The sequence below is a fragment of the Piliocolobus tephrosceles genome, chromosome 19 (genome assembly GCF_002776525.5).
Source record: "Piliocolobus tephrosceles isolate RC106 chromosome 19, ASM277652v3, whole genome shotgun sequence".
NCBI lineage: Eukaryota > Metazoa > Chordata > Mammalia > Primates > Cercopithecidae > Piliocolobus > Piliocolobus tephrosceles.
The window spans coordinates 24,902,419-24,917,993 of NC_045452.1; the positions used below are offsets into that span (position 1 = coordinate 24,902,419).

Genomic DNA, 15,575 nt, shown 5'->3' on the forward strand with positions numbered 1-15,575 from the left:
TTTTTTTTTTTTTTTTTTTTTTTTTGAGACAGAGTCTCTCCCTGTCACCCAGGCTAGAGTGCAGTGGCGCAATCTCAGCTCACTGCAACCTCTACCTCCTGGATTCAAGTGATTCTCCTGCTTCAGCCTCCTGGGTAGCTGGGGTTACAGGTGCCGGCCACCACGCCTGGCTCATTTTTTATATTTTTGGTAGAGACGGGGTTTCACCATGTTGGCCAGGCTGGTCTCGAACTCCTGACCTCGAGTGATCTGCCCACTTCAACCTCCCAAAGTGCTGGAATTACAGGCCAAGCCACCACGCCGGGTTCTGCTCCAGTATTCTTTACCAACCCCATCTCTCCCTTAAATTCAGTGGGTACATGACGTGAGCTACCATGCTGGGCATGAAGGAAAACTACTCCCCACCTTCAAGCAACTCGTGCTAGATAGGGGGCCAGAGGAGAGGTCGTGAGCAGTGTTCTAGAGGGACTGGAGCCGTGCAGAGCGGGCCCTGGGAGGTTTCTGGGAGGAGGAGTTTGAGCAGGTCCTGAAGAAAGGCAGGGCACAGTGGAAGGAAAGGTGCTGTGGACACTGGGAGCAAAGGACTGGAGCACAGGCATATTCCTGAAGACCGTGGGAAAACAATTTTTTTTTTTTTTGAGACTGACCTTGGTCTTAAACCTTTCTAAGAGGTTGTTTTCAGGCCAGGTGCAGTGGCCTGCGCCTGTAATCCCAGCGCTTTGGGAGGCCGAGGCAGGCAGATCATGAGGTCAGGAGAGGAAGACCATCCTAGCTAACGTGGTGAAACCCCGTCTCTACTAAAAATACAAAAAAAAATTAGGAGGGGCGGTGGGCACCTGCAGTCCCAGCTACTCAGGAGGCTGAGGCAGGAGAATGGCGTGAACCTGGGAGGCGGAGGTTGCAGTGAGCCAAGATTGTGCCACTGCACTCCAGCTTGGGCAACAGAGCAGGACTCTGTCCCCGCCTCCCAAAAAAAGACTAAGGTCAGGAGGCCGAAAGGGCCTGAATCAAGTACCCAGCCCTGGGCACTCTCCCAGCAGCCATTCTCTAGGCTTTGGGGTCCTGGCAGCCTCTGGGTGGCATGAGGTGTGGGACAGCAGGCCCAGGCGCCCTCCTGCCGCTCCTCTAGCAGGCTCTGAACACACCCTTCCTGTTGTGACAATTCTATTCTCTGTGCAACTGGTTCCAGCCCCTGGCTCAGGTTTCAGATTGCGGCACGTGCACTCATTAAGGCTGATGGCAGTATCATGTGGGCACCGGGGAGAGCCTGCCTCCCTGCCAAGCCCGGCCTGGGTTAATTACAGGTCACGGCATTCCTGCTGTGTGCCCAGACAGTGGGCAGCCAGGCTAGGACCAGGCCTGTGACACAGCCACCCACCACTCATTTGCACAGCTGGTGGGTTAGTCAATTGCCCATGGGGGCAAACCCTGAACTGGGCACGCAGGGAGGGTCCCAGTGACTGCCACCCAAATAATTCCCTCCACAGTGGCCGGCCGCATGCTCAGTGTTTTATACACGGCACCTCAGGTTTCCTCACAATCTCCCCACTTTGCAGTCAGGGAAACTGAGACTCAAAGAGATAAAGGTCATGTAGCTCTCGTGTGGCTTCAAAGTCATACCCTTCTCACACCCACGAGCACTAGCCTTGGAGCCAGGCTGGATGTCTGCAGCATGTTTCCAGGGCTTGCTCTGTGATACCCTTGCCCACTGAGCCCCCATGCCCTCTCCGTCTCTGTGCTTCGGTTCCTGCAGCTCCCACCACCTGCCAGCATGCCCATCTGGCAGATGGTGCTCCTTCCTGGAGATCCCTAAACGCAGCACCCCTTTCTGAGGAGCAAAGGCACCCCATGACCTGCTGTCTTTGTCAAACTGCAGTTAGGTAGCTTTGCTTTTTTTGTTTTTTTTTGAGATGGAGTCTCACTCTGCCGCCCAGGCTGGAGTGCAGTGGTGCAATCTCGGTTCACTGCAACCTCCACCTTCCAAGTTCAAGTGATTCTCCTGCCTCAGCCTCCCGAGTAGCTATGATTACAGGCATGCACCATGGCACCCAGCTACTTTTTGTATTTTTTTTTTTTTTTTTTTTGAGACGGAGTCTCGCTCTGTCGCCCAGGCTGGAGTGCAGTGGCCGGATCTCAGCTCACTGCAAGCTCCACCTCCCGGGTTTACGCCATTCTCCTGCCTCAGCCTCCCAAGTAGCTGGGACTACAGGCGCCCGCCACCTCGCCCGGCTAGTTTTTGTATTTTTTAGTAGAGACGGGGTTTCACCGTGTTAGCCAGGATGGTCTCGATCTCCTGACCTCGTGATCCGCCCGTCTCGACCTCCCAAAGTGCTGGGATTACAGGCTTGAGCCACCGCGCCCGGCCTACTTTTTGTATTTTTAGTGGAGAGGGGATGTTTCACCATGTTGGTCAGGCTGGTCTCGAACTCCTCACCTCAAATGATCCGCCCACCTAGGCCTCCCAAAGTGCCTGGATTACAGGCGTGAGTGACCACACCCGGCCACCCCGTATTCTTTATATGCTATATTAGGGTGGTACCTTTACAATTGATGAGCCAATATTGACACATTATTATGAATTCAAATCCACCGTTTACATTAGGGTTCATTGTTTGTGTTGTATAGTTTGTGAGTTTTGATCCATGTGTAACTACATCATACATAGTAGTTTAACTACCCTAAAAGTCCCCTGTGCCTCATGTTTTCATATCTCCCTCTTCACTCCCAAGCCCCTGGCAACCACCAATCTTTTTACCATCTCCATAGTTTTGCCTTTTCCAAAATGTCCCAGAGTTGGAATCATAGTATTCGTAGCTTTTCAACTTGCTTCTTTCACTGGGTGATATGCATTTAAGTTTCCTCCATGTCTTTTCCTTTCTTTTTGAGACTCAATCTCTCTCTATCGCCGAGGCTGGAGTGCAGTGGCACCATCTCAGCTCACTGCAACCTCCGCCTCCTGGGTTCAAGCGATTCTCCTGCCTCAGCCTCCTGAGTAGCTGGGATTACAGGCGCCTACCACCACACCCGGCTCATTTTTATACTTTTAGTAGAGATGGGTTTTCGCCATGTTGGCCAGGCTGGTCTCAAACTCCTGACCTCAGGTGATTTGCCCACCTGGGGCTCCCAAAGTGCTGGGATTACAGGCGTAGACCACCGTGCCCGGCCTAATTTTTGTATTTTTAGTAGAGATGGGGTTTTACCATGTTGGCCAGGCTGGTCTCGAACCCCTTACCTCAAATGATTGGCCTGCCTCAGCCTTCCAAAGTGCTGGAATTACAGGCGTGAGCCACCACACCCAGCCTAATTTTTGTATTTTTAGTAGAGACGGTGTTTTACCATGTTGGCCAGGCTGGTCGCGAACCCCTGACCTCAAGTCATCGGCTTGCCTTGCACTCCCAAAGTGCCAGGATCACAGGCATGAGCCACAGCGCCCAGCCTCCTCCATGTCTTTTCACAGCTTAATAGTTCTTTTCTTTTTTTGAGCCAGGTTCTTGCTCTATCACCCAGGCTGGAGTGCAGGGGTGCGATCTTGGCTCACTGCAGCCTGGAACACCTGGACTAAAGCAATCCTCCCTCCCCAGCCCCTCAAGTAGCTGGGACTACAGGCACACACTGCCACATCGGGCTAATTTTTCTATTTTTTTGTAGAGACAGAGTTTCACCCTGTTGGCCAGGCTGGCCTATCCAGCCTGGGTGCTATTCAAAGCCTGAAATGTCAAGGGCAGGCAGAGGACAGTGGCAGGGGCTACGTCAGAAGATGGCTGAAAGCCTCAGGGAAATGTTTGTTTTGTTTTTGTTTTTGAGACGGAGTCTCGCTTTGTTACCCAGGCTGGACTGCAGTGGTGCGATCTCGGCTCACTGCAGGCTCTGCCTCCCGGGTTCATGCTATTCTCCTACCTCAGCCTCCCAAGTAGCTGGGACCACAGGCGCCTGCCACCACACCCAGCTAATTTTTTTGTATTTTTAGTAGAGACGGGGGTTTCACCATGTTAGCCAGGATGGTCTCGATCTCCTGACCTCGTGAGCCGCCCGCCTCAGCCTCCCAAAGTGCTGGGATTACAGGCGTGAGCCACCGCGCCTGGCTGGAAATGTGTTTTAATTGGGTGGATCGAGCAGGAGTTCAGCAGGTGAGGGAAAGGGGAGGGGACACACATACCGGAAACAGGTATGGCATGAGCTGTGGCTCTGGGGCAAGATGGTGAGGAGCACAGGGACGCCTGAAGGTTCAGTGCCTGTAGTTGGGAAGGCCACTCCAGGCCGAGTGATGGGGCCGAGCCAGGTGTAGATTGGGGGCTGATACCCCAAGGACTCTCCCATGATGAAGGGATTCCTGGACAGCTGTTAGTCAAAATTTTCCAGCTACCCTCCTGTCTCCTTTCTTTCCCAAAGCCTTTCTGCTTGGGCTCACTTGCCCAAATGTGCCAAATGTGAGACATGGCACCCTCCAGGCTGGAAGTGGATGTCCTATCACCACAACACACCCCTGACCTTATGGCTGTGACTCAGCCTTCTTCCAGCCCAGGGTTCTGCCAGCCCCAAGCTCACCCTCCCTTGGCACTGGCCCATGTTCCAGCTCCACCAGCTGGGCTGTTCTTCCCCACAAGCCAGCAGGTGGTGGGCAGGGTCTGAAAACTGCCTGCCCAGGAAACCATGGGAGGGGAGGGGCAGCACCCAATGGCAGGTATGCCTTCATGGCTGCTAACAATAGCAGGAAAGCAACCAGACCCAGGCACAGGTGTGCAAACTTGGTCACCTGGGAGGTAGGAATAGCTATTACCCTCATGTCACCATCTGCAAGGAAATATACTCAGAGAGGTGAAGGAGCCAACCTGAGCTCACACAGCCAGTTAGGTGGGCAGGGAGTGCCTCCACAGACTCCTAATTCCAGAGCTCAGGCTTTTTAGCTGGAGGTGTCTAGCGCCGTTCTGCACACTGGGGCTACTGAGGGGACTGTGATGACAAGCTCCTGCCCTCATGGGGCAGCCCTGCTCAGTGGGGAGAAACAGTCAACAAAACAACAAGTGAGCAGAAATTCCTTCTCAGGGCCACGGAGCTCGGCCTGTCCTCGCCCTGGCTTCTCCATGATGTTCAGTTCCCAGGCTGGTGCTGTCTTTCCCTGTCCCAGAAGTCCCAGGGCAAAATCTGGGTCTCCCCTGAAAGCTGGGTCAGTGCAACACATGGCCTTCAGCTGAGGGCACTTAGAGGCACAAGGCCATCTTTTCCATGTGTCCCTTCTACGCACCCCCTGGGGGGAATCCGGCCTCTGCTTGAACTTGCCCTTGATGGGAGACTCATTACCTCACAAAATGAACCATGCTATACCCAGGCACTGTTAATGGAGCCATCCCCCCGCCCCTAACATTCGGCTGAGCATGGTAGCTCATGCCTGTAATCTCGGTATGTTGGGAGGTTGAAGTGGCCGAGGATTCGCTTGAGTCCAGGAATTCGAGATTAGTGTTTTTTTGGTTGTTGTTTTGTTTTTTTTTAGATGGAGTTTCGCTCTTATTGCCCAGGCTGGAGTGCAATGGTGTGATCCTGGTTCACCACCTCTGCCTCCCGGGTTCAAGCGATTCTCCTGCCTCAGCCTCCCAAGTAGTTCGGATTACAGGCATGGGCCACCACACCTGACTAATTTTGTATTTTTAGTAGAGACGGATGGGGTTTCTCCATCTTGGTCAGGCTCTTCTTGAACTCCTAACCTCAAGTGATCCACCCGCCTTGGCCTCCCAGAGTGTTAGGATCATAGGCATGAACCCTCGCAACTAGCCGAGATTAGCCCTTTTTTTTTTTTTTTGAGACGGAGTTTCGTTGTCGCCCAGGCTAGAGTGCAGTGGCCGGATCTCAGCTCACTGCAAGCTCCGCCTCCCGGGTTTACGCCATTCTCCTGCCTCAGCCTCCCCAGTAGCGGGGACTACAGGCGCCCGCCACCTCGCCCGGCTAGTTTTTTGTATTTTTTGGTAGAGACGAGGTTTCACCATGTTAGCCAGGATGGTCTCCATCTCCTGACCTCGTGATCCGCCCACCTCGGCCTCCCAAAGTGCTGGGATTACAGGCGTGAGCCACCGCGCCCTGCCACTCATTCCTTCTTGAGACTAAATGTCTTTGATTTCTCAATCATCCCTCGCCCGCCAGCTGCTCTCTCTCTGTTTTTGCTGCTCTGACATTGTCCATAAACACTTTGACAAGTGACCAGCGTTGCCTGAGCATGGAGAACAGAACTCGGCCCTTGCCCTCCAGTTCCTCCTTATCTCAGCCTGGGGATGGATAGCGAAGACTCAGGCAATAGAAGCGACACAGCAGGAGGGCAAGGACCATCCCACATGAGTAGATGGCCTGGTTCCCACAGTCGTTCAGCCATCACCTATCAGTGCTGCAAGAGTGTCAGGCTGGGACCAGGCAGGGGCATGCGGACCTGGAGGCTGTGCCACGGAGAAAGCACAGAGGCACATGCCTGACCTGGATCATCTCAGCGATATAAGTGCTTTGGAGAAAACGGAAGAAGGTGGTAAGAAAGTGGGGCTAGAGGGACCACCAGGAGAGCCTCTCTGGACCAGACATGGTGGCTGACGCCTGCAATCCCAGCACTTTGGGAGGCTGAGGGCAGGTGGATCACCTGAGGTCAGGAGTTTGAGACCAGCCTGACCAACATGGTAAAACCCCATCTCTACTAAAAACACAAAAATTAGCCGGGCATGGTGGTGGGTGCCTATAATCCCAGCTCCTCAGGAGGCTAAGACAGGAGAATTGCTTGAACCCGGGAGGCAGAGGTTGCAGTGAGCCAAGATCATGCCACTGTACTCCAGCCTGGGTGACGAGTGAGGCTCGAGAAAAAAAAAAAAAAAAAAAAAAAAAAAAAGGAGAGCCTCTTTGGGAAGGTGGAAGACAGGAAAGGCTGCTCCAAGTGATGAAAGGCCTGCAGAGATGTGGGAAGAGAATTCTAGTAGAGGGGCCTGCCATGCAAAGGCCCTGAGGCAGGGAGGGGCATGGCGCTTGAAGATTGCTGTGTCTCCAGCAAAACCAGCAAGGGCAGAAGGGAGGGGGTGGAGGGGGAGGCCAGAGAGGCGAGGAACTTGAGTTTATTTATGTTTCAGGGGAGGCCTTTGGAGGGCATTAGGGCTCTGATAGAATCTGATTTATGCTTTAAAATGCAAGAGAGGTTGGGCGTGGTGACTCATACCTGTAATCCCAGCTCTTTGGGAGGCTGAGATGAGAGGATCACTGGAGCCCAGGAGTTACAGACCACCCTGGGCAACATAACAAGACCCCCATCTCTACTATTTTTTTAAATAATAATAAAATAGAAGCGAAAGAAGAGACCAGTGGAGACTAGAGTCACCAGGAAAGGCTTCATGGAAGAGGCAATGATGCCTTCTTGAAACCACAGAATTAGAGAGGAGTCATTATTTCCTATGAGCAGCACAAAAATCACCCCTTTAAAAATGCGGCTGGGCATGGTGGCTCCTGCCTGTAATCCTATGGGAGGTCAAGGTGGGCGGATCATGCGAGCCCAGGAGTTTGTTTGTTTTTTGTTTTGTTTTTGTTTTTTTAGACGGAGCCTCACTCTGTTGCCCAGGCTGGAGTGCAGTGGCGCAATCTCGGCTCACTGCAAGCTCCACCTCCCGGGTTCACGCCATTCTCCTGCCTCAGCCTCCTGAGTAGCTGGAACTACAGGCGCCTGCCACCACGCCCAGCTAATTTTTTGTGTTTTTAGTAGAGATGGGGTTTCACCGTGTTAGCCAAGATGGTCTCGATCTCGCGATCTGCCTACCTCGGGCTCCCAAAGTGCTGGGATTACAGGTGTGAGCCGCCACGCCCGGCTGAACTCAGGAGTTTGAAACCAGCCTGGGCAACATGGCGAAACCCCATCTCTACAAAAAAAACAAAAAAATTAGCCAGGCATGGTGGCACATGCCTGTAGTTCTAGCTACTCAGGAGGCTGAAGTGGGAGGATCAGCTAAGCCTGGAAGTTTGAGGCTGCAGTGAGCTGTGATTGTGCCACTGCACTCCAGCCTAGGTGATGGAGTAAGACCCTGTCTCAAGAAAAATAAAAAATAAATATCAAAACAGTTTCTCCCACGAAGGTATACAAATGGCCAATAAGCATATGAAAAGATACTCAACATCATTAGCTGTCAGAAAAAAATGCAAATCAAAACCATAATGAGATACCACTTCAGGGGAGCAGTGGTTCACATTTATAATCCCAGCACTTTGGGAGGTCAAGGCAGGCTAATTGCTTGAGGCCAGGAGTTCAAGACCAGCCTGGGCAACATGGTGAGATGCTGTCACTGCACAAAAAATAAAAAATTAGCAGCTGGGCACAGTGGCTCATGCCTGTAATCCCAGCACTTTGGGAGGCTGAGACAGGTCAGGAGTTCGAGACCAGCTTGGCCAACATAGTGAAACCCTGTCTCTACTAAAAATACAAAAGTTAGCCACATGTGGTGGCACGTGCCTGTAATCCCAACTACTTAGGAGGCTGAGGCAGGAGAATCGCTTGAACCCAGAAGGCAGAAGTTGCAGTGAGCCAAGACCACAGCATTGCACTCCAGCCTGGGTGACAGAGTAAGACTCTGTTTCAAAAAATAAAATAAAATAAAAATTAGCAGAGTGTGGTGGCATGCACCTGTAATCCCAGCTACTTGGGAGGCTGAGGTGGGAGGATCACCCCAGGAGGTCAAGGCTGCAGTGAGCTGTGATCATACCACTGCACTCCAGCCTGGACAACAGAGTGAGACCCTGTCTCAAAAAAAAAGAGCTATCAGGCTGGGCACGGTGGCTCACGCCTGTAATCCCAGCACTTTGGGAGGCCGACGCAGGTGGATCACAAGGTCAGGAGTTCAAGACCAGCCTGGCCAAGATGGTGAAACCCTCTCTACTAAAAATACAAAGATTATTTTGCCGGGTGTGTTGGCGGGCGCCTGTAATCCCGGCTGAGACAGGAGAATCGCTGGAACCCGGGAGGTGGAAGTTGCTGTGAACCGAGATGACGCCATTGCACTCCAGCCTGGGCAACAGAGCAAGACTCCGTCTCAAAAACCAAAAAGAAAGTTCTGATTTCATTTTAACTAGTACAAGGTGCAGGAAGAGAAGCTACCCGGTGACGTTCTTGCTATTCAGCCATGGCCTCGAGGCAGCATTATTCATAACCATGAGTAGCCTGGCCTCTCTGAACAGCTCCTGAAAAGCACTTTTGTTACTGTAGCTTTGCAGTTTACCTCCTTCTATTTTCAGGGCTCAAACCCCGTTTAACACACGCCCCCTACTGGGCCACTGAGAACTGCTCATCTCTGCAGGTCCCCCTCCACCCGGTGTGCAGGCTCCCTGTGCGCAACTCCCCTCCTCCCGTGTCCAGGGCCCAGACTGAGTTCACATTCTGGTCTGCACTGCCAGATCCCCCTCCAGCCTCTCACCAGCTCCGTCATCCTCTGATCTGCCCCAGAGGCACATCTCTAAGAACACTAATGCCATCGCTCAAAAACATTTGGCTGGAAGCTGGGCACGGTGGCTCATGCGTGTAATCCCAGCACTTTGGGAGGTGGAGGACAGCAGATCACTTGAGGTCTGGAGTTCAAGAACAGCCTGGCCAACATGGTGAAACCCCGTCTCTACTAAAAATACAAAACTAGGTTGGGCGCAGTGGCTCACGCCTGTAATCCCAGCACTTTGGGAGGCTGAGGCGGGCGGATCATGAGTTCAGGAGATTGAGACCATCCTGGCTAATATGGTGAAACCCCATCTCTGCTAAAAACACAAAAAATTAGCCAGGCATGGTGGTAGGCGCTTGTAGTCCCAGGTACTCAGGAGGCTGAGGCAGGAGAATGGCATGAACCTGGGAGGCGGAGCTTGTAGTGAGCTAAGATCATGCCACTGCACTCCAGCCTAGGTGACAGAGCGAGACTCCATCTCAAAACAAAACAAAACCGGCCGGGCATGGTGGCACATGCCTGTAATCCCAGCTACTTGGGAGGTTGAGGCGTGACAATCACTTGAACCCAGGAGGCAAAGATTGCTGTGAGCCGAGATCGCGCCACTAGCCTGGGCAACAGAGTGAGACTCCATCTCAAAAAGAAAAGAAAAAAAAGAAAAGAAAGGAGGGAAGGGAAGGGAAGGGAGGGGTGGGGAGGGGAGAGCAGGTGAGTTAAACCAGGGGTCGGGGGGAAAGTTGGCCAAGTGGCAGGCAGGGTGGGCCTTGGCCTGAAGGGATGCCGTGGACCCGTAGACTTGTTCCTGCTGACAGAGCACCAGCGGCTGGGCAGGAGCATGAATGAGGTGGGTTTGCGTCTGTCACTGGAGGAGCGCTCCTAATGCTTCTCAGGACAAAAGCAGGAGGCTGCCATTGTTCACAGGGTGTGAGATCTAATATGGTTCAGGCTGGGGCAAATCAGTGAAGATCAAAATCCCTCATCTTCCACAATGAGGGACTGGAATCAAAGGTGGATATGCTTCCGCCTGCTCAGAAAGGGTCCTCACGTGCCCCAGGGCCCTCCGCTGGGGTACAGTTCACATCAGGTGACACACAAACAGCCTGAGGGTGCCCGGTCGCTGAGCAGCTACAGACGCTGTGCGTTACCGGCAGGCAGGGCCCTGCAGGAGACCTTGGCCTTCCCAGACCACAGGGGCTGCAGGGCTGCTGCGGGGAGTGGGCCAGGCAGCTGCAGCACAGCTGGGAATGGCTCCAGAGGGGAGGGTGGAGAGTGCGCTGGCCCCCGGGGGGACTCAGAGAGGAGTTGTGTGGGTTTGGCGCTGGTGGATGTGGTGTGTGGCAGTGTGAGCCAACAGGCCAATGGGCGGCAAGCGTAGGAGGCTTTATGGAGTGCCCTGAAGAACCACTGTGTGGAGGGGAAATGGCCCCTGTGAGCAAAGTCCCAGCAGCTAGTGGAGCGCAACCAGATGCGGGCCCAGACTGGTGGGGTCTCCCCGGGAGTCCAGGTGGGAGGCAGAGGAGGAAAAGGGAGACAGTGAGAAGTTTGTCACCAGGCCCTCACTAATACTCGGGGAGCAGCCCGTGCGCAAAGGAGGTGAAGGATGGTGGTTTTGTTTTGTTTTTTGTTTTATTTTGTTTGAGATGGAGTCTTGCTCCATTGTCCAGGCTGGAGTGCAGTGGTGCGATCTGGGCTCACTGCAACCTCCGCCTCCTGGGTTCAAGTGATTCTTCTGTCTCAGCCTCCCATGTAGGTGGGATTACAGGCATGAACCACCACGCCCAGTTAATTTTTGTATTTTTAGTAGAGATGGGGGTTTCACCATGTTGGCCAGGCTGGTCTCAAACTCCTGACCTCAGGTGATCCACTCACCTCACCCTCCCAAAGTGCTGGGACTACAGGCGTGAGCCACTGTGCCCAGTCGAGGATGGGTTTATATTGGGAAAAACCAAGCCTATCAAACTTGGTGAAAACGATGACAGGATGCAACCTTCTGGCCTGGGACCCACCCCAACAAGTGGGTGGGGCTGAGAAGAAAACAGCAACGGCTCCTGGACAGCTCCCAGCAGGGCTCACTGCTCGGTCCCAGCCTAGCGCTGAGTGGGGCTGTTCCTGGCCCGACAGCCTCCCGAGGCCGGCTGCCAACACCGCACCCTTCCCACCCGTGTCCTGGAAGTGCTCAGAGGAAACATCTGCCCAGAACATGATATCACTAATGAGACAGTCACTATATGACATAAGTCCACTTAGCACAGCCTCACCCTCACCTAGCAACTGGGTCACCAGCAAACTAACCACTTGGTGTGACTCCTGCATTAGGACTACGTGGCCCGGGAGCCTCAGAGGCCAACGTTCCCAAGCAGGGACTCCACCCTTCTCCCAGAGAGAGGCAAAAACAAAACAATGAAACTGAGAACCCGGTGGAAGAGCTGGGAACGGTTAACAGGGTGTCTTTCACCTCTGTGTGTAGGAGCCGAGGTGGAGCTGCCAATCACACAGAGGACGCCCCCTCCTGGGCACTAAGAGGGCTCACATGAGGCAGGCGGGCAGGGTCCCTGTGGGGTGGCATTGGCTGTTTCTGAGGCAAACAGAACTCCCCCTGGCCTTTTTTTTTTTTTTGACGGAGTTTCGCTTTTATTGCCCAGGCTTGGCACAATCTCGGCTCACCGCAACCTCTGTCTCCTGGGTTCAAGAGATTCTCCTGCCTCAGCCTCCAGGCTAATTTTTGTATTTTTAGTAGAGAAGAGGTTTCACCATGTTGGCCAGGCTGGTCTCGAACTCCTGACCTCAGGTGATCCACCCTCCTCAGCCTCCCAAAGTGCTGGGATTACAGGCGTGAGCCACTGCGCCCGGCCACAGAACTCCCCATTTTACACAGTGGGAAACAAAGGCGCAATGATCCTGGGGACAGGCTTGGGAAACAGCTGATAAACAGCAGAGCCAGGCCACAAGGCCAAGTCTGACTCAGGGGCTCCATCCCACACCCGCTATCAACAGCAAACCCATTAAAACTAAATGCCACGGCTGGGCACATTGGCTCACACCTGTATTCCCAGCATTCTGGGAGGCTGAGGCAGGCGAATCACCTAAGGTTAGGAGTTCAAGACCAGCCTGGCCAACATGGTGAAGCCCTATCTCTACAAAAAATACAAAAATTAGCCAGTAATGGTGGTATATATCTGTAATCCCAGCTACTTGGGAGGCTAAGGCACGAGAATCACTCGAACCCGAGAGGCAGAGGTTGCAGTGAGCTGAGGTCGCGCCACTGCACTCCAGCCTGCTGGGCCACAGAGCGAGACTCTGTCTCAAAAAACAAAACAAAACAAAACTTAAATACCAGGGAACACACACAATGCACATACCAATAAGATCATGAAGACGGAGCGGCTGAAAAGTTCACCAATTGCAGTTTATTTGGAATCTAGCCAAGTACCATTTGTATTATGTTTCTCTCACTTTCTAGTCCACCATATGTGTTGAAAAGATCTATTTTTCCCTAATTGGCAGTGAAACGTCATTAGATATGTGTAAAATATACACACACAATATGGCATGTACACTTAACACACGTCCATGCATGGGTACTGAGAGAGCTTGGGCAAGGGTTAGGGAAGACCCTTATCAGAAGGACATATACCCTTGGTGCCATTCGGGAGAACAAACTCCTGTTACTAGCATCGCAACAAAAACAGGTGGCAAGTTTTAAAGATAAACTCAAGATAGCGAGTGAAGCTTCAGCAAATACACGTTAATACGACCGTGAGTAAAAGGCCCTTCCCGGCCGGGTGTGGTGGCTCACGCCTGTAATTTCAGCACTTCGGGAGACCAAGGCAGGAGGATCACCTGAGGTCAGGAGTTTGGGACCCGCCTGGCCAACATGGTAAAATCCTGTCTCCACTAAAAATACAAAAATTAGTTGGGTGTGGTGGCAGGCGCCTGTAATCCCAGCTACTCGGGAGGCTGAGGCAGGAGAATCGTGTGAACCCAGGAGGTGGAGGTTGCAGTGAGCCTAGATCTTGCCATTACACTACAGCCTGGGTGTCAAGAGTGAAACTCCACCTCAAAAAAAGAAAGAAAGAAAGAAAGAAACAGCACTGTAACTCGTGTGTTATTACTCAGATGCATCTGTCCATCTACCCGCCGATTCAGGTCCTCTCCATACACTCCTGTAAGTCACTGGGCTACCAGAAGACTGCTCGTGCAGGCTGTCTCGCAGCCATTGCTCCTCTTACAGCTCCTGGTTGCCCACGCGCTTCCCTGCAGCAAACCCAGCCGCTGATGTCATAAAAGGGACAGCCGGACCTGGCTGCACTCATCTGCTTCAATTTACTACAGACTCATCCACGACCTTAAGTGGCAGAAACAGATCTTTCTGAAGCCAGGTGTGGTGGCTCACGCCTGTAATCCCAACACTTTGGGAGGCTTAGGCAGGAGGATCGCTTGAGCCCAAGAGTTCGAAACCAGCCTGGCCAACATGGTGAAACTCTGTCTCTACAAAAAAAATGTTAAAAATTAGCTGGGGGTGGTGATGTGTGCCTGTGGTCCCAGCTACTCGGGAGGCTGAGCTGGGCGGATCACTTGAGCCCAGGAAGTTGAGGCTGCAGTGAGCCATGATTGCACCACAGCACTCCAGCCTGGGTGACAGGGCGAGATCCTGTCTGAAAAGAAAAAAGAAAAGAATACAGGTCTTCCTGGGATCACCTAGACAAAGGCCTTTGTAAAGATAAATTACCAAGGAGTATTTCTAGTTGCCTGTTTTCTTCAAAATCACAGTCAAGTAAGCCGGACACAGTGGCTCACATCTGTAATCCCAGCACTTTGGGAGGCTGAGGTGGGCAGATCACCTGAGGTCAGGAGTTCGAGACCAGCCTGCCCAACATGGTGAAAGCCCATCTCTACTAAAAATACAAAAATTAGCCGGGTGTGGTGGCGAGTGCCTGTAATCCCAGCTATGTGGGAGCCTGAGGTGGGAGAATTAGTACCCAGGAGGCAGAGGTTGCAGCGAGCCGAGATTGTGCCAGTGCACTCCAGCCTGGGCGACAGAGCAAAACTGTCTCAGGAAAAAAAAAAAAATCGCAGTCAAGGAAAAAGAAATGGAACTAAAAGAGCTGTCAGTTAAATACATTCCTCTCTCATGGCAGGACTAGTCTGTAAGATGTGTTTTGTTTTTAATTTAGTGTAAAGGTTTTTTAATGTTAAAACCCTGTGACACATCAAATTACATGCTGAAGCTGTTACTTTCTGTCAAAAAAGTGAGTTTTTAATACGAAAATTCTGCTTAGGTTAAAAATTAAAAAACAAAAAAAGCGGGTTTTACACATCCGCATGAATTGGTACCTTTTGCAATAGTCACACAGACTACAGAACCTTCCAAAGAAGTGCCTTCATTTATTTACAGGGCTTAGGAAAGGAAAAAAGCTCTAGAAAAGGGAAATTTCAAAATAGGGCTTCAGCAGGGGCCCAGGTAGAGTGAGTAGTTTTGATAAGGTCTGGGTGGGAGTCACTTCCAGGTGGTAAGGACGGCTCTCCCCGAGTCTCTGGATCGGCCTGCTCTGGGCCCCAGAGACTGGCCCTGACGACTTCTCAGCTCCCGGTCGGCCCCATCGCCCTGAGCCAGTTCTTCATCGTACCTGGAGACAGAAAGAGCCAGGATCACGGCAGGCTCTCTTTCAAAGGCAACAGACCAGGCTGCTGTGTGCCAAATGCAACATCACCCAGAGAAGCGACCTGAGGGGGCCCCCTGGCTCCTGCCAGCTCCCGCCCACCTCCCACCTGGCTCCAGCCCGCCTGGTGGCTTTCGCAGCCCGGCAAACGCTCCCCAGGGCCACCGTGCCTATGTGTGTAACCTTGTTAAGTTGTTATTATGGACCGTGCTCTCTCCACGGAAGCGGACATTTTATACAGGTCACCAGGTCAAATGTGGCAAGGACTCCAAAGGCAACATGAATGAGGTGACACGGAACCAGGCCGGGGTAGAGAGGTGAGACTGCCTGGCTGGAAATGCTTCACACAAGGCACCTGCAGGCTGGGGGGACTAACTCCATTCCAGATGGCAGCAGCACATGAGCACCGGCCAGGGGAGGCCAGGGCAGAGAGGCCCACAGTGCACACTCAGCTAGAGACTCTGCCAGTGTGACCCACGCCACCCCC

The 15,575-nt window shown here is 52.7% G+C and overlaps 1 protein-coding gene across 1 annotated transcript in view; it reads right to left on the reverse strand.

The window, feature by feature from the left end:
* Window positions 1-14,789: 14,789 nt before the first annotated feature.
* TTLL1 (tubulin tyrosine ligase like 1) overlaps window positions 14,790-15,575 on the reverse strand; it is a 21,397-nt gene continuing 20,611 nt past the window's right edge. The window contains exon 6 of the mRNA XM_023222237.2: window positions 14,790-15,055. Within this exon, the coding sequence (XP_023078005.2) occupies window positions 14,926-15,055 (130 nt within the window). The 3' untranslated portion in view covers window positions 14,790-14,925. The remainder of the gene's footprint in view (window positions 15,056-15,575) is intronic.